Source organism: Saccopteryx leptura, chromosome 3 (assembly GCF_036850995.1).
Source record: "Saccopteryx leptura isolate mSacLep1 chromosome 3, mSacLep1_pri_phased_curated, whole genome shotgun sequence".
NCBI lineage: Eukaryota > Metazoa > Chordata > Mammalia > Chiroptera > Emballonuridae > Saccopteryx > Saccopteryx leptura.
This window is the reverse complement of record NC_089505.1, coordinates 339,305,852-339,327,992: the sequence shown is the minus strand read 5'-3', so window position 1 is coordinate 339,327,992 and position 22,141 is coordinate 339,305,852. Positions and strand designations below refer to the sequence as shown.

At 38.0% G+C, this 22,141-nt stretch overlaps 1 protein-coding gene across 6 annotated transcripts in view; it reads left to right on the top strand.

The window, feature by feature from the left end:
- The window catches only part of UBR5 (ubiquitin protein ligase E3 component n-recognin 5), a 141,885-nt gene that overhangs the window by 68,425 nt on the left and 51,319 nt on the right, over positions 1-22,141 (top strand). For all 6 annotated transcript variants that reach the window (XM_066379261.1, XM_066379260.1, XM_066379257.1 and 3 more), the window contains exons 10-21: positions 3,509-3,625; positions 3,783-3,893; positions 4,389-4,543; positions 5,322-5,439; positions 9,597-9,781; positions 13,882-13,991; positions 14,777-14,889; positions 16,911-17,054; positions 17,150-17,261; positions 17,498-17,652; positions 17,921-18,118; positions 21,840-22,050. In XM_066379261.1, the coding sequence (XP_066235358.1) occupies positions 3,509-3,625; positions 3,783-3,893; positions 4,389-4,543; positions 5,322-5,439; positions 9,597-9,781; positions 13,882-13,991; positions 14,777-14,889; positions 16,911-17,054; positions 17,150-17,261; positions 17,498-17,652; positions 17,921-18,118; positions 21,840-22,050 (1,729 nt within the window). The remainder of the gene's footprint in view (positions 1-3,508; positions 3,626-3,782; positions 3,894-4,388; positions 4,544-5,321; positions 5,440-9,596; positions 9,782-13,881; positions 13,992-14,776; positions 14,890-16,910; positions 17,055-17,149; positions 17,262-17,497; positions 17,653-17,920; positions 18,119-21,839; positions 22,051-22,141) is intronic.

The window sequence follows — 22,141 nt, the reverse complement described above, 5'->3', positions numbered from 1 at the left end:
CCGTCCATCCACATTTGCCATAGTGGGTTTCCAAGGCCTTTAGGGTTCATTTGACCCCTTCAGAATTTCACTACCCTGGGGAGTGTTGGCTCGCCCTTGAAGGGTATAGACAAGTCAGTTCTAAGAGGACCTTATGCATCATGTTTTTGTCATCGAGATGGTTTGTTCAGGATCGTACTGCTGGCAAGATATTCACCTGAAGAAGTTGAAATGTAGATTCATTTGTTCATTAGTTATCAGTGGGCTCTCGCCATGTGCCATGTGCCATGTGCCAGGCTGGCCTTTGGGAATGTAGAGGTAATATGGTAGGGGCCCTCCCATAGGAAATTCAGCAGGGAAGACAAGCACTCACATACCTTGTAATACATTTACAGTGTGATCAGTGATAGACTAACAGTGAGAAGACAATGCTTAGGAGCTCAGAGTGGGGAATGACTAATACAACCTCATAGATTTGGCAAAGACTCATAGAGAGGATGACATTCAAGCAGCATTTTTAAGTGGGAGTTCACCCAGATATAAAGGTATTCCAAACATGTCAAGCATGGGCCTAGAGTCATGAAAGGTCCCCATGTGTTTGGGGAGCAATGGGAATTTAGAACTGCTGCTGTGTGGTAGGGAGTAGAAGAGCAAGATGGACCAGGACTACACTCGGACCTGGACAGCTTGCCAAAGAGGTAAGAGGCTGTTCTGCACTCACCAGAAGTGAAGCTCTTAGCGGAATCACATGAGATTGGTGGGGTTTTGTTTGGTTTGGTTTCAAGAGGCCGAACATTATTGGAATTGAGGAAAGAGATTGGTAGATTTGTAATAGAAAGGAACCGTGAGGCTCTCAACCAAAGCAGTGACAGTGGGGTCAGAGGAAGGGAAGAATTGGAGAGGGATCTGAGACAGGTGCACCACTGGTTCACTAGTCTCTAGACTGTGGAGAGAAAAGGAGGAGTTGAGAGTACCCAGGTTCCCATGTGTCTCTCTTACACAGTGACTGGTGGGTGGGGACTACAGGTGACAGGCTGGTTTAGAGGAGATGATGAATTTGTTTTGACAATGTTATGGGAGTTTAAAAGACAAGGACAGAATCTGGGGCAGGGAGTGCATGGTGGTGCAAAGGCAGTGGAGGAAATAGTCACGAAGATCGGAGGAATACCAACAGAGGGTAGTAACCTATAAACAAGGGAGAAAAGAGGTTCCAGAACTGATTGATGGTTCCAGAGTCAAATGGTTTGAATTGAAGTTTAAAGAGAAGCTGGATTGATTGAATGCATAGCACATTGATATGACTGTTTTAAGTGCAATTACAGTTATTAAATAAAGCTGGTAAGTGATTCAGCCAAGTGATAGTTCACTTTACTGTGAGTAGGGTTGAAGGAGAGGTTAGCTTGGATGGTTGTTGGGATACTAGAGAGGGTTGTATCCAGTGTGTGTTAGTGTCAGGGGTTATCTTTAAGTAGGAGAGAAGGACACTTCTTTTTCTGAGGTAGGGTATTTTTTCATTTAAATAAATTTAGAAGTACGAATATGCTGGAAGATTGTGCTTTCTGGGTGAGTAGGAGATGAAGCGGGGGGCAGAGTGATGATGATTGAATTGATTTGATCACTTACTTGTGCTGGGCTCTGTGCTGTGCACTTTATGTTACTTTGTTTGGCTTTTACCCTTCCCATCTCCTTATATGTTGTTACTATACCAGTTTTAGAGGTAAAGAAATAGGTTCAGAGAAATTACCTAAGTTACTTCAAGTCATATACTAAGTCAACGTTGCATCTGAGTTTTGGACTCACTTGCTGTGATTCCATCCTTTGAACCAGGGGATTGAGAAGGAAGTGTGGGGAAGGTGGAGGCTGGTGCCGCAGCCAGAGGGAAGGGCAGGCAGGGCTCTTCAGATACCCATGGGGAGGGGAAGAGGGGAACTGCTAATAACATAGAGGCTGAGATTCAGGCTGACTGGTCTGGTAAAATAGACTAAAATTATTATTCTTTTTGTACAACTTTAAAGTATAACCTTTTATTACATTTAAAATCTTGCCAGACTTCACAGGCTTTAGCTGGGCACTGTGGCCCATGTGACCAAATAGGATTGCAATATGACAGAAAACCATAAAGACTCCCTTAGTTTAGCATACCGTGGAGCCAGAATTCCAAAGAGAGAAGTGCATGGACCAGTAGCAAAAAGTATGAGCTAAAATCTGTTTTTAGCACAATTACAGTCATGACTCTGATCATATTGGTCTTATATTTGAAAAATTATCATTGAATTGTTTATTTACATTTATTATCCAAGCTTTGTGTACTTTAATTGCATTCTAAATCATTGCATGTGCATTGCCTTAAAACTAAATGAATTTTTACCTTAAGAACCAACACAGACATTTGTTTTAGGAGCTTGGAAGAGCTTACAGGGAGGGAAACTTCTGTTTTGACACTTGACTTTCTCTGCTTCACCTACTGTGTTCACTGTTCTAAGAATTGGGGATACAGTGGTGAACAAGACAAAGCTTATATCCGGTGAGATAGGCTATAAACGAGTTAATATGTCAAGTGTGAAATGCTATGAATTAAAAAGAGTAAGGCGGGCCCTGGCCGGTTGGCTCAGTGGTAGAGCGTCGGCCTGGCGTGCAGAAGTCCCGGGTTCGATTCCCGGCCAGGGCACACAGGAGAGGCGCCCATTTGCATCTCCAACCCCCCCCCCCCTCCTTCCTCTCTGTCTCTCTCTTCCCCTCCCGCAGCCAAGGCTCCATTCGAGCAAAGATGGCCTGGGCGCTGGGGATGGCTCCTTGGCCTCTGCCCCAGGCGCTGGAGTGGCTCTGGTCGCTGGAGTGGCTCTGGTCGCAGCAGAGCAACGCCCCAGATGGGCAGAGCACCGCCCCCTGGTGGGCAGAGCATCTCCCCTGGTGGGCGTGCCGGGTGGATCCCTGTCGGGCACATGCGGGAGTCTGTCTGTCTCTCCCCGTTTCCAGCTTCAGAAAAATACAAACAAACAAACAAACAAACAAAAAAAAAAGAGTAAGGCGATAAAATATGCACGTGGTGGTTTTGTACATAATATGGTCAGAGAAGATCTCATGTGAACAGGCTTGACTGAGGAGAGGGAATAAGTCACATAAGAAACAAGGGAGCCTGACCTGTGGTGGCACAGTGGGTAAAGCGTCAACCTGGAAACGCTGAGGTTGCCGGTTCAAGGTCCTGGGCTTGCCTGGTCAAGGCATATATGGGAGTTGATGCTTCCAGCTCCTCCCCCCTTATCTCTCTCTGTCTCTCTCTCCTCTCTAAAAATGAATAAATAAAAAAAATTAAAAAAAAAAAAAAAAAAAGGGAACAAGGACATGGTGGGATCCTGGTGGACATAATCCAGGAGCAGGAAGAAGGCCAGTGTGACTGGAGGGAGGGAGCTGGGTCACGACAGAGGGCCTTGCAGACTGTGCTAAAATAAACCCTTTTCATAGCTGTGGTTTATGTGTTCACATAATCCAGATTGTGTGAAGTGAGGATACATTGTATTTTTATTTATAGGATGGGACAAAATTCATCTGTATTGGGGCTCTATATTCTGAGCTTTTGGCTGTTAGCAGTAAAGGAGAACTTTATCAGTGGAAGTGGAGTGAATCTGAGCCTTACAGAAATGCACAGGTATGTTATATTAATCTTGTAAAGGAGAACTTTATCAGTGGAAGTGGAGTGAATCTGAGCCTTACAGAAATGCACCGGTATGTTATATTAATCTTGCGTTGTCCGGGTCTGCATATCAACATACACAATGGTGATCATTTTTCTTACGCTTTCAAAGAATCCTTCATTACATCATCCACGAGCAACGTTTCTGGGGCTAACCAATGAAAAGATAGTCCTCCTGTCTGCAAATAGCATAAGAGCAACTGTGGCTACAGAAAATAACAAGGTATGAAACACTTTGCATTGATCGAATATTTTATGCTTAAATTTTTGGTTTTCTTTTCCCTTTTCCATTTTCTTTCTTTTAAGAGAAGGAAAAAATATTCAAGGTAAGTGCTGAAAGATAGGAAAAGCATTGTAACTTGAGATTCCATTATAGATTGCAAAAGTATGAATGTTATACTTCACATTGTCAGTTTGGCTTTAAAAGAGTCATTAAATTCTTTTAAAAATGGTCGGAGCAGATGTTTACTTTTGATTTACTTTTGATTAATGCCTTACATGGCATCAGACATTCATTTCAGTAACTGCTATTTTGATTTATGTGTGTGAGGAAAGTATTTTACTATCTAGTCTTATTAAAAACCTTTCCTGAATTACTCATTTTTTTGTAGCATTTAGCTCAAACATTTTAGAATTCTAGTTCATAGTGCATTTTGACCACAATTCTTTTGAAAAGATTACGTGTTTCCGTTTAAACTTTTAATATTTTGATCTCTAGGTTGCTACATGGGTGGATGAAACTTTAAGTTCTGTGGCTTCTAAATTAGAGCACACTGCACAGACTTACTCAGAACTTCAAGGTGAAAGGATAGTTTCTTTACATTGCTGTGCCCTTTATACCTGCGCCCAGCTAGAAAACAATTTATATTGGTGGTGAGTATCACAGGGAGGGGGACTCGGTAAATGCTTTATGTGCATAAGCAGGCACTTTGAGTAGAGGAATACCAACACGAGAAGGTCAGCAGAAGGATATGCTCTGTAGAGAGGGAAATTTCACTGAGCAAAGTAACATTAAAAATACCTTAAAAGGAAAGCTTATAAAAATACATAGTGACTATAATTATGAAATTTTATAAAATTATAAAGCAGAAACAGAAGTCATCTATAATCCTATACCCCTAACTACTATTAACATTTGGGGGCATTTTAATCTTTCTTTCTTGTGCATAAATGAGCATCTTGCTTTTACATACTGAAAGCATAGGTTATAGGGTGCTTTTTCATTCAACAGCAATACTTAAAATGTAATTTTAAGGGTTATTAAAGTATTTCATTTTATGAATATTCTGTGCCTTACTATTAGAAAGACACTGTAAATGTATTCTCTGTTGTGTTTTGAGACATCAGTAGATTTGCATTGGCAGAAATAATATAAATATATAGGGAAATCTGATGAAATACAATTATTGGAACAAAATATCAGGTGATAAATTTTCTTGTAAACTTTAATTCTAAAGGCTTAATGAAAATGGATCCAGTTAAACCTCTTATCAACTTAAAATTAAGGATAAGTTGAACATGTTAATATTCTGAAGCAAAAAATACTAGAGAAGGAATATACCAGAAATGCTTAAATAATGTGTAATTTCAGATTTCTTTAATTTTTTTTTTTTTTCTGCTTATTTGACCAATATATGCTTTTTCTTTTCAGGGGTGTAGTCCCTTTTAGTCAAAGAAAAAAAATGTTAGAGAAAGCTAGAGCAAAAAATAAAAAGCCCAAATCTAGTGCTGGTATTTCTTCGATGCCGAATATCACTGTTGGTACCCAGGTATGTGACTGGAATTAAGCCTGTCCTAAGGGACATTGTTTCTCTTCAAAATCATTTTCTTTCCCTGTAGGTAATTCTGCTATAGGTAACTTTACAAATGAATGTCATTTAAAGGACCAGGTTCCAGTAGCATGTATGGGGCACATCACTCTTTATTCAGTAGTTGAGTAACGTACAGCGTCTGCCTCGCTGTCAGGAGGTTTCCTCTGAGGCAGGGTTGCCAGATTTGTCTGGCTTTAGGAATCACGTGGTACTTACAAGCAGAGTCGGGAGCCTCCTACTCGGAATGTTCCTTCACTCTGTCTGGGGGTAGGGCCCATGCATCATTGTGTTTAATGCACATTCCAGGTGATTCTTAAGACCAAGCTGTTTAAAACATGCTACTCTCTGGGAACATTATCAGCATGGGGCGGAAGTCTTCGTCAAATTATCCATATTTCCACCAGTTTCTGTTTTTTGACTCAGATGGTTTAGGTTCCTTTAGGTGTCTAATGGAAGGTGATTTTTCTGATACTCCCGCTGGCTTCTCAGCCCTCTCCAGGAGTCTGCAGAGTCCGTCCTTCTCCAGTTAGGAACCTGTGGGAGGCTGACTTGTCTTCATTGTTGACTCAGTAACATCACAACACATTGAGTGCAGAGGCAGACGTGTGAATCTAGCTGTGTTCTATTAAATCAGATACTAAAAGAGCTGCAGAAATACAAATAATGCCACTTTTCTCGCTGATTTTTTAAAAATGTAGTTATTCACGAAAATTGTTTATATTAACATGGGATTTATTACTGTTAAATGAATATTTTTAAATTTCTCAGTTTTATTTACTAATATTAAAAACCAACTAGATATGAGCCACATGAACAAAGATTTTTAGGTTCTCAGTAGTTTAATAGAGAAAAAGTGTTCTGATACCAAGAGTTTGAGGGCTATTGTTACATGTCTAATTCAGTAGACTCTCATAGAAGTTTATCTTCAGGATAAACTTGATGTTTGTATTTGTAGTCATTATAGCAAGTGCTGCAATGAATGTTTAAGGACTTTTTAATCCCCAGCTCTTAGACAAATGGTGGTTTTTCTTACATAATGTGCTCATTTCCTCATCTTGCACTTTCATTTTATTTTTTTTTTCTTCACTACACAATGTTACTATATTTTCTGTTTTAAAAAATTATTTTACCTGTTCCTTTTCTCCAAAACCCAGTTTAAATGGAGCAGTTTTTTTATTTGTGGCTATTTTTTGTCTTAACTCATCATTGTCTTGTTCTGATTCCTTTGTTGGCCTTCCAACAAGGAAGTTTTCAGCAATTTTCCACTATTTTGAATATTATTGTTTAGCGTATTATTGTATGGCAGTTTCTTTGGACAGATCTCTCTTGGAACGCCCCTTTTCCTAGTTAGTTCAAGTACTGCTTTCTGATGTTCTCAGAGATCCTTGTTCACTGGACTCACGTAAGAGAGGATGTGCTAGCAAGTGCCTTATTACCATGTAGGATGACACTAGTATAGACAGGCAGGCAGAACAAATACTTTAAAGACATACTGAAGAAAAGCTAATTTAGCTTGGCACTAAATTGCTGAAATACTAAAATACTTGGTGTAGACCTAAGGTTTTGTTTTGAAGCTATACAATTCTGGAAGTTTAAGACAGTCACAACCACAGAATAAGGAGAACATCCATGTGTTAATATCAGAAAGAATTGGTGATCATTTGGAGTTTTCTGTTACATCTACAGTTGAAGATCATAATTGTTGAGAGAAATGTACAGGCATACCTTGTTTTCTTGTACTTTGCAGATACTGTTTTTACAGTTGAAGGTTTGTGGCAACTCTGCATCAAGCAAGTCTGTCAGCACCATTTTTCCTATGGGATCACATGATGGTTAGCATTTTAGCAGTAAAGGATTATTATATTATAAAATGTATATTTTATTTAATAATTATTAATTATTAAATAAAATATTACATATATTAATATATATACTTTTTTTTAGAAACAACGCTATTGCACCAGATTTGTGGTGGTGCAGTGGATAAAGCGTCAACCTGGAACGTTGAGGTTGCTGGTTCAAAACCCTCCACTTACCTGGTCAAGGCACATACGGGAGTTGATGCTTCTTGTTCCTCCTCCCTTTCTCTCTCTCTCTCTCTCTCTCTCTCTCTCTCTCTCTTTCTTTCTCTCTCTCTCTCTCCTCTCTAAAATGAATAAAGAGCCTGACCGGGTGGTGGCACAGTGGATAGAGCATTGGACTGGGATGCGGAAGACCCAGGTTCGAGACCCCGAGATTGCCAGCTTGAGCGAGGGCTCGTCTGGTTTGAGCAAAAGCTCACCAGCTTGAGCCCAAGGTCGCTGGCTCGAGCAAGGAGTTACTCGGTCTGCTGAAGGCTTGCGGTCAAGGCACATATGAGAAAGCAATCAATGAACAATTAAGGTGTTGCAATGCGCAATGAAAAACTAATGATTGATGCTTCTCATCTCTCCATTCCTGTCTGTCCCTGTCTATCCCCATCTCTGACTCTCTTTCTGTCTGTAGAAAAAAAAAATACAATACAATATAATAAAATAAAATGAATAAAGAAAAAAAAGCAAAGCTACTGCACACTTACTAGACTACAATATGTATTATTGTGTTAAACATAAACAACTTTTATATGTGCTGGGAAACCCCAAAGTTAGTGTGACTCACTTTATTGTGATACTAGCTTTATTGTGGTATAGAACAGAACCTACAATATCTCTGAGGTATGCCTGTATTTTCAATGTATATCTTGTTTTATGCTGGACCCTGGGTACACACACCTCCTTGTCCATAAGGTGCATTTATTTTTATTAGGCATTATTAACTAACTTCTGTTATGTGTTGCCATATTTCTCTTTCAGTTATAGTCTTCTTTCTTATTGGTCCTTTTTTAGGCTTTATGCTTTCCACCAGATTTTTCTGAAAATGTGTGGATTAAACTTTCCTTTATGTCACATCAAAGCAAGACATAACCTTATTCAAGAAGTTAGCTTTTAGGAAATATTTGTTAGAGGTTATAGAACTACATTTAGTTATATGCAACTATTCTTTGATATAACTGTTGCCAATATTTCCAGTTCTCATACTTCTCAAATGTATACCTTCTTCTGTGTTACTTTAATTCTAAATCACCAGAAAACATGCTTCATATATGCCACTGTCAACCACAACATAATCATTAATTATTGGATGACTGAACAGAGTTTCAGTAAGATTGGGCTATTAGAGAAATCAAAAGTGATTTCCAGAAATGTTCATATCTCTTGGAACTATTGTTAGTGTGCTTGACAGGGCTGCCTTGTAGGGTATTGGTTTCAGGGTATTCCGTGGCAGTGAGAATATATAGATTGTTCACTCCTGAATTTAGTTAACTGCTAATACTAATGTCTACATACTCTTTTAATTTAAGAGAAAACTTATATTATCCAAGGAAGCTTTTGGCCTGGAAAAAATAAGTCTGCTGGGGAAAATAAACATCATAGATATGTCTGACCTGTGGAGGCGCAGTGGATATAGTGTCGACCTGGAATGCTGAGGTCTCTGGCTTGAGCCCAAAGGTCGCTGGCTTGAGCAAGGGGTACTCTGCTTGAGTACTCCACCCCACCCCCCATCAAGGCACGAGAAGCAATCAGTGAATAACTTAAAGCAGCTACAAGTTGATGCTTCTCACTTCTCACTCTCCTCCCCTTCCTTATCCCTCTCTTTAGGGGAAAAAAATTAATAGATATGAATGAAGTGCTAGAGCTTATATAGTGTCATGAATTAAGGAAGAAAATATTTCAAATTGTAAAAAACAGACAAAATGTGTAATGGTTTTGTTCACATTTCAGTTTTCTAATGACCTTGTTTGTTTCTACTCTGCTATTTCTATTATGTCCTTACAGCAGAACGTCAGAGTATTTGCTGCTTGAAATTTTAAAGTTAATTTTTAGCAAATGTGCTGAAATTATTCCTGTTTCTTACTTTGGAGAATATTTTTTTTAATGGAGACCTTTAAGTCAGTGCTTTATTGCCTCTTGATTGTGTAAGATTATATTTGTAAAAGCAAGGAAGCAGTGTACTTTTTATATATTGTATTTTTATACATTTTTGAAATTACTCTTCTAGTTTGTCATCCTGATGGTGATTTTTCTTTTGTTTGCCAGGTATGCTTGAGAAATAACCCTCTTTATCATGCTGGAGCAGTTGCATTTTCAATTAGTGCTGGGATTCCTAAAGTGGGTGTCTTAATGGAGTCAGTTTGGAATATGAATGATAGCTGCAGATTTCAACTTAGATCTCCGGAGAGCTTGAAAAGCATGGACAAAGCTAGCAAAACTACTGAAGCTAAGTAAGTACTACACCCTAACTAATCCTGGTTTTATACCACTTTCTATAGTTTGTGCTCTCCATGAGAGTGGTGAGCAAGGGACACTCAGGTATGGTGACACAGAAAAGTGCTAAGAGGATGGGGTCTTGTTAAGGTTCTCCGGAGTTTGGGAAGGAATTGGTAAAATACACTGTTTGCTCTTTGATTAATATTTGTATGTTTTAATTGTTTTTGATGTTTAATGGCCAGAATAAAAGTGGGTGTTTCTCTTGTTGTCTGGTTGTTAGAGAGTGTTTTTTGCAGGTGTTGTATAGCAGTAATAATGTATTCAGCCTACTATGGTAGGTCAACTTCCTCCCCCTTTCCCTCTTTGATCACCTTGGTTTCTAACTAACATCTTGCTTGCATCTTGATATTTGGTTTTTCAGGTCACTGTGCTGGGGAGGAAAATTCTGCATAGGGATTTATAAACTTATAGGTTAGAAATATATGTGAACAGAAATAGGACCTGGTCGGTTGTAGTAGAGCATTGCCCAGTGTGTGGAAGTCTCAGGTTTGATTCCCAGTCAGGGCACACAGGAGAAGTGACCATCTACTTTTCCACCTCTTCCCCTTCTTTTTCTCTCTTTCTCTCTCTCCTCTCCCCTTCTCTTCCCCCTCCCACAGCCATGGCTCAAATGGTTGGAGCAAAGTTGTTCCTGGGCACTGAGGATGGGTCCATGGCCTTGCTTCAGGCACTAAAATATATAGCTCAGTTGCCAAGCAACAGAGCAGTAGCCCCAGATAGGCAGATCATTGCCTCGGTAGAGGGCTTGTGGGTGGATCTCGCTTGGGGCTCATGCGGGGGTCTCTCTGCCTCCCTGCCTCTTACTTAAAAATAAAAACAAAAAACAAACAAAAAAAGAATCAGAAATACTACTGAATTGTGTATAGCCCACATTCTGGGGCCTGCTTATGGTTTGGGAGCCAAGTACACAGAGCTTAACACTTGTATTGTTAGAAACATCTCATCTTTAAAAATATTCATATGAATTATAATTTGGTTACTTGGTATATGAACTTAAAAACTTTAATAAAAGTTTTAAAATAATTTCTTTTAATCCTATAAAAATATGTGAATAGAAACATGAAAGACTAATGTCGCGTTCCTGAAATAACATTTTAAAATATTTTCTTGTACTTTTTTCTGAATATATGTGTGTGTTTATACACACATACACACACACTAAAAAGAAATGATTGGGACTTTACTATACATAGAGGTTTTTAAAGTTCTAAAATTTTTTAGTTTGCTCAAATAAATATAATGATTGTGAATTTACTACCTCTATTGCTGCTATTCCTCTTAATGTTAAAAATGCAAATCGAAATTCTGAAACTCAGGGATTATCATTAAATAAGTTAAAGAATCTTGAATAAGTCAAAGCTATAATTTATGCTCAATTAAAGTTTTTGTGTGTGTTGTTTTAGTGCTTCGTCTTGTTTTGAAAAAACAGGTTTATTGACTTCTTAATTACATTGATTATTTTTTAACCCTAAAAATAAAAGTATTACATTTTAATATTTTACAAAACTTTGTAAAGAACATTTGAAATATTTTTGGTGTGTATTAATAGTTTAAATGAGATTACAATAGAATATGCTTTTTGAATCTTGTACATACGAAGTTTTTTCAAGATCTTTCTTGAAATTTGTCATCTATATTATTCAATTTATTGAAACAGCTAAGTGAAATTAAATGTTAAGAAGTTAATCAGGCCCTGACTGGTTGACTCAGAGATAGAGCATCAACCTGATAATGTGGAAGTCCTGGGTTTGATTCCCAGTCAGGGCACATAGGAAAAGTGACCATCTGCTTCTCCACCCTTTGCCCCTCCTCTTTCTCTGTCTCTGTCTCTATCTCTATCTCTGTCTCTGTCTCTATTTCTATCTCTATCTCTATTTCTATTTCTATCTCTTTCTTCCTTTCCTGCTGCTATGGCTTGATTGATTTGAGCACATCTGCCCTGGGCACTGAGGATGACCCCAACAAGCCTCTATCTCAGGCACTAAAAAGTACTTGGTTGCCTGTGGCCCCAGATGGGCAGAGCATTGGCCCCAGACTGGGGGGAGGTTGCTGGGTGGATCCTGGTCGGTGCTCATGCTGGAGTCTGTCTCTGTATCTCTCCTCCTCTTGCTTTAAAGAAAAAAAATAAAAAAAGAAGAAAATAATTTTGCCCTGGCTGGATAACTCAGTTGGTTTAGAGCAGGGATCCCCAAACTTTTTACACAGGGGGCCAGTTCACTGTCCCTCAGACCGTTGGAGGGCCGCCACATACAGTGCTCCTCTCACTGACCACCAATGAAAGAGGTGCCCCTTCTGGAAGTGCGGTGGGGGCCGGATAAATGGCCTCAGGGGGCTGCAGTTTGGGGACGCCTGGTTTAGAGGTTGCTGATTCAATCCCTGGTCAGGACACATACAGGAACAGATGTTTCTATCTCCTGCTCTCTCTCTCCCTTAGTCTCTCTAAAATCAATAAAATAAACATTTTTTAAAAAAAATAATCATTTTCAATTCAAATTGACTTCTTTGTAACTCATTGAAATACATTCACCTGCTAGTGGATTAGTGAGGATCAGCTTGCTTCCACTGTTACGAGGTTTGCATGAGCAGCTGTTCATGTGTTCTTACACAGAGCACTTTGCTAAGATGCTAGTGAAAATAATACTGGTTTTCTGAGGACTGTTTCTAAACTCAGATGAAGTTCCAGGCGTGGGGTAAGGAGATGAGGGCTAGGTTAAGATGATGGCCCTGATGATAATATATACCAGGATGATCTATATACAACAATTTCTGAGTAATCGTGATTTTTTAGGCCAAAAATTGACATCTGCCCATTAATAAATAAATTAAAATGTTTGTTTTTAGCAGCCGTCAAATATTGTATAGTTGGTATAGTTATCTTAATTATGATTAATGAAATAACTAAATGAAGAAGGGTAGTTCATTACTCCTATAATTTCTCATTTTAGTTACAGCATGTGATAGTTCACCACCAATTGGTTCAAGAATATATTTTGGTAAACCATTGTGAGTGGAGTTTCTTCTTTGAACTCCAAGAAATTAGTGAACTCTAGTGGACTTTTTAATTTGCCTTTATTACCTCTTTTTTTTTTTCAGTTAAATTGCTATGTCCAAGTAAGTGTTCTCTGAAATGTGAAACTTATTTGCTCAAGAGGCTTATGATAAAGCTATGTTGATAAATTGAGTGTAGCTTTCATTGTTATTCCTTGATAAGGCTTATCTGAATGAAGAGTTGTTCCAAGTTGTTGATAACTTTATATGGTATATTTTTCTTTCCTATTTTAAAACAAGACTAAAAATTTAAAGTATGCATTGTGTATCTTTTTTCAGTACCATAAGTCCTAAAATTACCCCATGTATAAGATACACCTCCCCCCCATCTGGGGCCTAAAAACTGGGTGTGTCTTATACAGTGGTTATAGATTTTTTTACTTGCATTTCGCACTTTTTCGTGCTTGTTTTTGCACTCATTGTTGAAGACCATGATTTGTCATCAGGCACAGATGAGGACAAGCTAATGGATGGGAGTTTTGATAGTGATGAGGAGTTGTATGAATTTTATGATGAATAAAACTTGAGTTCAATAACTTTCTGTAACACACTTATTTTTCAAATTTTGGGCCCTGCAATTAAGGTGCGTCTTATACATGGGAGCGTCTTATACATGTGGAAATACAGTATACCATTTTGTATAAGTTTTTAATATACTGCTCACAAAAATTAGGGGATATTTCAAAATGAATATGAAACTAAAAAAAGAAGCACTTGATTTTTTTAATTAAACAAGAACATCAGAAAAGCAAATGACAAATCAAAGAAAGTTATTTGATTATGCAAATAAGATGCAAAACCAACTTTTATTTTATTGGTGAAAATGCACCATACAAAAGGCTGAAAGTACTGGAGTATCTCATGTTCCCTGATCCCCTAATTTTTGTGATCAGTGTATTTTATTCCCTTATATAAGAATAAACTTTAAGTCTTAAAAATAAACCACTTGACAAGTTTCTAATAATCATTTTCCTAATTATAAAGAGAATTCTATTTCTACTCTCAGACCTGAAAGTAAGCAGGAACCCGTGAAAACGGAAATGGGCCCTCCACCATCTCCAGCGTCCACCTGCAGCGATGCCTCCTCGATTGCCAGCAGTGCATCCATGCCGTATAGTAAGTTTTATGTGTGGTGCACGCTGGCCAGTTGCTTTCTGATTTGAGGCAACTCCTACCATTTGTGATATTTTTTTTATATAAATTGTGTTTCTGCTGGTTTGATTTTTTTGGTGCATGTATGGCTTTATTTAAATGAAGAAATATTGTTTACAGTGCTATTTCTCTTGTTTTTGAGCATTATAATTTTTTACAATATGTGAAACTCATTGCAGTAATAGCATTAAATAACTCCACTACCATGATATCTTCCCAGCTTTTTGAGAATGTTACTGTAAACTGGCTATGGCTCAGTCACAACTTTTGCTTAGAATTTGTAGAATTTATAAACCTAGACTTACTGTTGCACTTTAGATTTTAAGAGTTGGTTTTTTTAAACACCTCACCATAAATGTATTTTACAGTATAGTTGCTTTGCACTTGAAATTGAAAGTTAAACTTTAATAGCTATGTGATAGTTTTAAGAACAGCCCAACACATCTTTCTTTTTAAAAACCTTGTGTAGGTAGCCCTAATTTTGAGGGTCCAAAATGCTTTGCAATTCTTCCTTGCACTTGGTTGTAGTAGTGTTAATATTGTTAGACATTTAACTAATAAGGCTGTTTTTCACTATGAATTCATTAGGAGTGGAAGTTGATCATAAGACCTCAATTTAGAAATTTTAATTTATATATTTTAATTATGTATCCCTTTACAAATGATCTTTTTTTCATATATTTAGATGAAATCTATAAAGTCTCTTTTACATTTTCTTTTTGGTACTTACCATTTTGTTGTTGTCTAAGAACGACGACGGTCCACCCCTGCCCCAAAAGAGGAGGAAAAAGTGAATGAAGAGCAATGGTCTCTTCGGGAAGTCGTTTTTGTGGAAGATGTTAAGAATGTTCCTGTTGGCAAGGTGGGTTCAGAATATCTGAGAATTAATTACTAATAGAATTTAAATGGTATCGGTTATCTAAGAATTTATGGTTGGTGAGTGTTCATCATTCTTTCTTCAAAGCTCCTTTATTTCTCACCTTCAGTGATCTCTTTAAGTCCCATCTCTTAAACTGATGCAGGTGTCTCCTCGTATGTGTGACAGATAAACAGATAGTTATTATGTTTTTCCTTTGTTATTTATTTATTTAAGTTGCCAGAAGGGAGACAGAAGGATAGACTCCCGCATGAACCCCTACCAGGATCCACCTAGCAAGCCTCCTACAGGCTGATGCTCTGCCCATCTTGGGCTGTTGCTTGGCAACTGAGCTATTTTTAGCACCTGAGTCAGGAGGTTCCAGGGAGCCCTCTTCAGCACTGGGGCCACTGCTTGAATCAATTGAGTCATGGCTGTGGGAGAAAAAGAAAGAGAGAGAAGGGAGAGACAGGGGGGTGGTGGTATGTGGAGAAGCTGATGGTCACTTCCCCTGTGTTCCCTGACCAGGAATTGAACTCAGAAATCCACATACTATGGTTTTCCTTTAGCGTTTATACTATGATGCTTTTTAAAACTATGTTATTTTGTAATAATTTTAGATTTGCAGAAAAGTTGCAAAAGAGGTATATTAGGAGGTATATTACTTTATTTTTATTTTTTTTATTTATTTTTCTTTTTTTCTTTTACAGAGACAGAGAGTTAGAGAGAGGGATAGACAGGGACAGCCAGACAGGAACGGAGAGATGAGAAGCATCAATCATTAGTTTTCGTTGCTCATTGTAACACCTTAGTTGTTCATTGATTGCTTTCTCATATGTGCCTTGACCACGGGCCTCCAGCAGACCGAGTAACTCCTTGCTTGAGCCAGCGACCTTGGGCTCAAGCTGGTGAGCTTTCGCTCAAACCAGATGAGCCTGCGCTCAAGCTAGCGACCTTGGGGTCTTGAACCTGGGTCTTCTGCATCCCAGTTCAATGCTTTACCCACTGTGTCACCGCCTGGTCAGGCCGGTATATTACTTTTTGATATGCTTTATTCTTTGAAACTATTAAACAGTTCTAATGGAGATCATCTTCCATAACATTTTAAAATCTTACTATTCTGAGTCATGTTTTACTTTGTCTTTTGTTCTTCCTGGAGAATGTCTTCTAGGAAACCAAGTTAGTAGAATCTACCAGCTGGAATGCCATTAATTTCACTTCTCTCCACATAGACTTAAAACCAAAGTGAATATCTGCAAAGTAAAGTTTTTCCTGATTACTCATTAACTTCTGAAATATTATGGTCTTTCATTTGTACTTAAAGGAAATAGTAGATACACCGTGCTCTGCAATTTACAAAGACCTTTTTCATACTCTATTCCATTTGTCTCAGAGTAGAACTGTAGTTTGTGGACAGCTTTCTTCTCCTAAGATCTCACTGGCTCAAAATCAAAAGCAGTATGTAGTAGAGATGGGACTCAGTATTCTGGTTTCAAATCCTATACTTGTCTTCCTGTGCATTACACTATACACCTGTTTTTCCGATATCGTAGCCTCTAGCTGTATATGTGGCTAATTAATTTCAGTAAAATTAAATAACATTAAAATGAGCTCCTCAGTCACAGAAGCTCCATTTCAAGTGCTTAGTAGCTGCTAATGGCTATCCTGTTGGATAATGCAGGTAAAGACATTAGCATCATTGCAGAAGTTCTTTTGCATTACGGGGCACTAAACTATTAAAGAAGGATTTTGTGGATTATACTTAACTTTTTTATTTGGTTGCTAAATATCCACAGACTAATTACTGGCTATGTGGGTTAATTTTTCTTCAGAAAAAAAGCCTTGAATAATAACAACAACAAAACTTTGTTGAGTCTGTTCAGGTTAATTTTATAGCGTGGTGATTATTGAAGAAACATACTCATAAGGAATTAGATGCCTCAATGTTATATTGATTTAATGAATATCATTTGCATATTGATTTCATATAAATTATTAATACTTAGCATATTTACCTGTATTTTTAGGTTTTAAAAGTGGATGGTGCCTATGTTGCTGTGAAGTTTCCAGGAACGTCCAGTAACACGAACTGTCAGAGCAGCTCGGGCTCCGATGCGGACCCTTCCTCTCTCCTGCAGGACTGTCGGTTACTTAGAATCGATGAACTGCAGGTAAGTGTGGAGGGCTCCCTGAGCAGGTGAATATGGGGACTGACTCCTTGAGGATGTTACAGAATTTTAGAATAAGTTCCTTTTGTTTCATTTAGGTTGTCAAAACTGGTGGAACACCAAAAGTTCCTGATTGTTTCCAAAGGAGTCCTAAAAAGCTTTGTATACCTGAAAAAACAGAAATATTAGCAGTGAATGTAGATTCCAAAGGTAAAGATTCTGTAGATTTTTCAAATGGCATCATCAATGTTCCCTTAACACGTGGGCAGTAAATGAACAGAATGAAGTGGTTTGGGGCATTTGACAGCTGTTTTTCCCTGTGTATATTGTAATGGAATAAAGTGTGTCTTGTTGGAATTGATTTACAAATGTAGCCAGAGAGGTCAAAATTTGGAAGAGATTAAAGACATGTAACAATTTTCTTTTATATTTATATGTTTCTGAAGGTGTGCATGCTGTTTTGAAGACTGGAAATTGGGTACGGTACTGTATCTTTGATCTTGCTACAGGAAAAGCAGAACAGGAAAATAATTTCCCTACAAGCAGCATTGCTTTCCTTGGTCAGAATGAGAGAAATGTAGCCATTTTCACTGCTGGACAGGTACAGAGGCTTATTTTTGCTTTTGAAAAGTGACATGATGACAACATTGTTATTTTTTGTGGAGCTTAGAGTCTGACTCTTAATTTGCTTGTTAAACGATTGAAAAATTTAGAATTTTCAGCTCATTTGAATACTAGATTTCTTATTAGATCATTATTACTAGCATATCTATTACTAGTATAATTTAAAAAACAGATGTACCTATTGTAAAAATCAGATAATACATTTTTATTGGTAACCAAATTTTAGTATTTTTTCTCTGTTATAGGAGTCGCCTATTATTCTTCGAGATGGAAATGGTACTATCTACCCAATGGCCAAAGATTGCATGGGAGGGATAAGGGATCCAGATTGGCTTGATCTTCCACCTATCAGTAGTCTTGGAATGGGTGTACATTCTTTAATAAATCTTCCTGCCAATTCAACAATCAAAAAGAAAGCTGCTATTATCATCATGGCTGTAGAGGTAATGTGACTTGAAACTACTTGGTATTTGAACTCATAAGACTCTGCTAGTGGCCAGGGAAACAGTCTTGAATAGATTGTTCATTTTCCCTTCCCTACAGGAGCTAGTCTATTAGGAGAAGAGAGATGAGTAAATCAGTGATTACATGTATTTTAAGTGTTTTGAGAAAGCATGCACAATGGGGGAAATATGAAAATCAGACTGACTGTGGAGAAAGTTTCTCTTAGAAGGTGATGCTTGCACGAGCTCTGAATAATCAGATAGTGGTCTCCTAGATGTGAGATGAAGGTGGGAGGTGTTATCAGGGATTGGGGGAACAAGTATGTTCTTTTGATAGAACCAGGAGGTGGGCTCATAAAGGTCAGTGAGTGGTACTGATAAGTCTGGAGGAAGGCACTAGGGTGTCTTGTGTGCTAACCTAAGGGGTGTGAGAGTTCCCCCGGAAGCTAGGAGAAGGAATGTAAGCTGGCCTTTCCCAAGGAAGAGAGCAGCGGATGGAGAACAGAAGTTGAGAGGCCAGATAAAAAGGCTAATATAATTATCTGGGTAAGAAATGAAGTAAGCTTGAACTCTTGGAAATGAGAAAGAGGGGGTAGATTTGAGAGATATTAAGGAAACAGAAGCTATAAAGTATAATGACTGGATGCCAACAGTAAATGAAAGGAAGGATTTGAGAAGCTTATGATTTGGGTGTGGTTGATGTGGAGAGGAAACAGAAGGAGGAACAAATGGAATAAGGGGAGAGGATGAGTTTAATTTTAAACATGCTGCCGTTGAGGTATTAGATGTGGAGGTAACACCATTGGAAGTTATTGGAGCAATCTGAGCAGAAATTGACCTGATTTGACTTGGGGGATGATCATTGCTTACATGCTAAGAGTACTAGGGGACAGGGTAGAAGCAGGGAGACCAGATAGGAGTCTATTAAAGTAATCTAGGTGGGAGGTGGAGTTGGTTTGGCCCAGGAGGTACAGTTCTGAGTAAGAAGTGATTGGATTCTGGATTTATGTTTTAAGGTAGAGCCAACAAGATGTGCTTATGGCTAAATACAGGATGTCAAATAGAGGTAGCAAGAGGGCAAAAGGTACTTGAAGAATTAAATTGCCATTTTTAGAGATGAAGACTGTAGGGAAGGTGTTTGTTTTTTGATGTGTTAGATTTAAGATGCCTGTCAGATATCGAAGAGGAGATGATGCATAGACTTAGATGTGTAAGTCTGAAGACCAGGAGAGAAAGGACAACCTGGAGAAATATACTTAGGAGTTGCCAGTGATAGTTAAAGGAATTATAATGAATAATATAGTATTATGAAGCTTATGGAGAAGAGTAAAGGTCTAAGGACTCAGCCAAGAGATAGTCCCAGCATTTATTTATTTTTAAAATATGTATTGATTGATTTTAGAGAGAGATGGAGAGGGAGGAACATTGATTTGTTGTTCCACCCATCCATGCACGTGTTGCTTGACTCTGGTATGTACCCTGACCAGGGATCGAACCTGCAACCTTGGCAAATTGGGACGATACTCTAACTAACTGAACTCAACCTGGACAGGGCCAGTCCCAGTATTTAAATGCTAAGACGATAACAAAGAACCTGCATAAAAGACTGAAAACTAGAATGAGTACTGTCTTGGTCTCTAATTCATGGCCATTCTTGCCACTTAAAATTTACTGCTCTGTGACGGAATGTTGTTGCCATTTATTTATTATACAGTTTGTACTATCTTTTTTGCATTCAGCCTCCTCCACTCATTCTTACTACTTAAAATGCTGTTGTAGGCATTTGATTCTATGACCTGTATACTTACTTTGTCAGCATCCCAAGGGGAAATATAAAATGTGTCCTTAATTCCATGGGTAGGGATAAAGTGTGTCATTTATCTTTGTACCTCAGTGAGTAGGACTTGGTTCATAGTAGACATGCGAGAATTATTTTTAGTGAACTCTCCCTAAATTTTACTATAAGAATAAGTGATGAATACAACATACAGTGATACAAAATAAATTTTTTTGCTTGTAACACATTGAGTGTGGTATTAATACTCTCAGTGTGAGAGCCCGTATGTGTACAGTATTGCAGGTTGGAGATGGAATTTCCCTGTAGAGTAGCTGCTTCCAACCAAATGATTGGCTAATTGCTTGAAACATTCTGTGTCACAGCTGTGTGCAGCAGAATATTTTGATTTTTGTTTCTTTTAAAAGTACTGTGCTTCTTAATCTTTGGATAGACTTTTACATGTTTTCTCAACATACTGATTAATGCATTTATGTTGCCAGTCTTTGGTAAGGTCAGTCTTATGTGGCTCACCTCATATTCTTGAACTGAATAGAGATAGTAATTTATGGGGTCACCTCAGGGTCTTAGTTTTAGTTCCACAATCAAAATGACCTATCTCACAAGTGGCAGATAATGAAAATAGTTCGTTGTATTTTCTTGTACTCCTCACCGTTCCACATTCTCCTCCTTCCTGTGAGCTGGGGGAAGGGACGGGCTATTGAAGCAGTTTGGGAGGAGCTGGAAGTTGTTCAAATGCATCTTTCTTCCCTCTTCCCTTTGTATTTCCACATATTCTTTTCTCACCTGCTTTCTTCCGGCAGTTTTTAATTCTAGTTAAAATGAACAATATTACTTGTTTTCCAGAACTAATGCTTTATATTCATTCCATGTAATATTCTATAACTATAGTCTTACATTCTGAAAGAAGTCCATTTAATTCTTTGTTATTTTCATGCTGTGGCTTAGTCTGTTCAGACTGAGTAGCTTATAGACAACAGAAATTTATTTCTCACATTTCTGGAGGTTGGAAGTCCAAGATCAAGGCTTGGGCAGATTTGGAGTCTGGTGAGTGCCTGCTTACCCTCACATGGTGGAAGGGGAGACTCTGTTTCTTCAGCCTTTTTAAAGTGCATTGATCTCATTCATGAGAGCTCTACTGGATAATCTAATCACTTCCCAAAGGTCCAGCCTCCAAACACCGTCGCATTGGGGATTAGGTTTCAGCATTTGAATTTTGAGGATACACAAGTATTCAGTCTGTAGCATGCTGTTTCTCAGCTTATTAATGGTATGTTTTAATACTTTATCGGTATTACCATGTCTTTGACAATGAAGGATATTTTTGTCACTTTTGGGAATTGCATGAGTCATGACTTCAGAAGAGTTGAAGGTTTGGTTTTCATGTACCACAGTGTGATATAACCTTTAAGAAAAGGGTGTAAGTAGGCTTGAATAAAATGTATACCCTTTGCTTACTCGGGTAAATGAATTCTCCCTGCATTTTACTGTAAGAATAAGTGACAAAATAAACTTTTTTGCTAGTAACACATTAGGTGCGGTATATGATACACTCACTAATAACTAGGGTTCTAATTCGATAGTTATATATACAAAATATGGCCTGTAGGCCAAATCCAGCTGCTACCATTCAGTTGTGCCTTGTATATGACTGCTTTCCCACTGTAGCCACAGAGTTGAGTTTGTTGCAAAAGTTGAAACTACTCATCGGTTCTTTATAGAAAATTTACCCACCTTTTCCCATTCCTGTCAATTGTGTACTCTATTTAAAGGGTGCCCTTAAACAACTCCTTTTGCCAGGTTACCTAAAACTGTCTTTACTTATTTGCATAGCTGATTATAATCTTTTGTTGGCCATGAGAAATTTTTGACGTGTAATATTATTTAGGTTTATTGAAGTTTTCCCCCTAATTTTCCTGAGTACAGAAACAAACCTTAATGCAGCACATTCTACGCTGTGACTATGAAGCCTGCCGACAATATCTTCTGAATCTTGAGCAAGCGGTTGTTTTAGAGCAGAATCTACAGATGCTACAGACATTCATCAGCCACAGATGTGATGGAAATCGAAATATTTTGCATGCTTGTGTATCAGTTTGCTTTCCAACCAGCAATAAGGAAACCAAAGAAGAGGAGGGTAAGATTAAAAACTATATCAAAGTGTTTAAAGGAATTTTAGGCAATTTTGAAAATATAACAACTATTAAAGAAAAAAATCACTGTAAAGA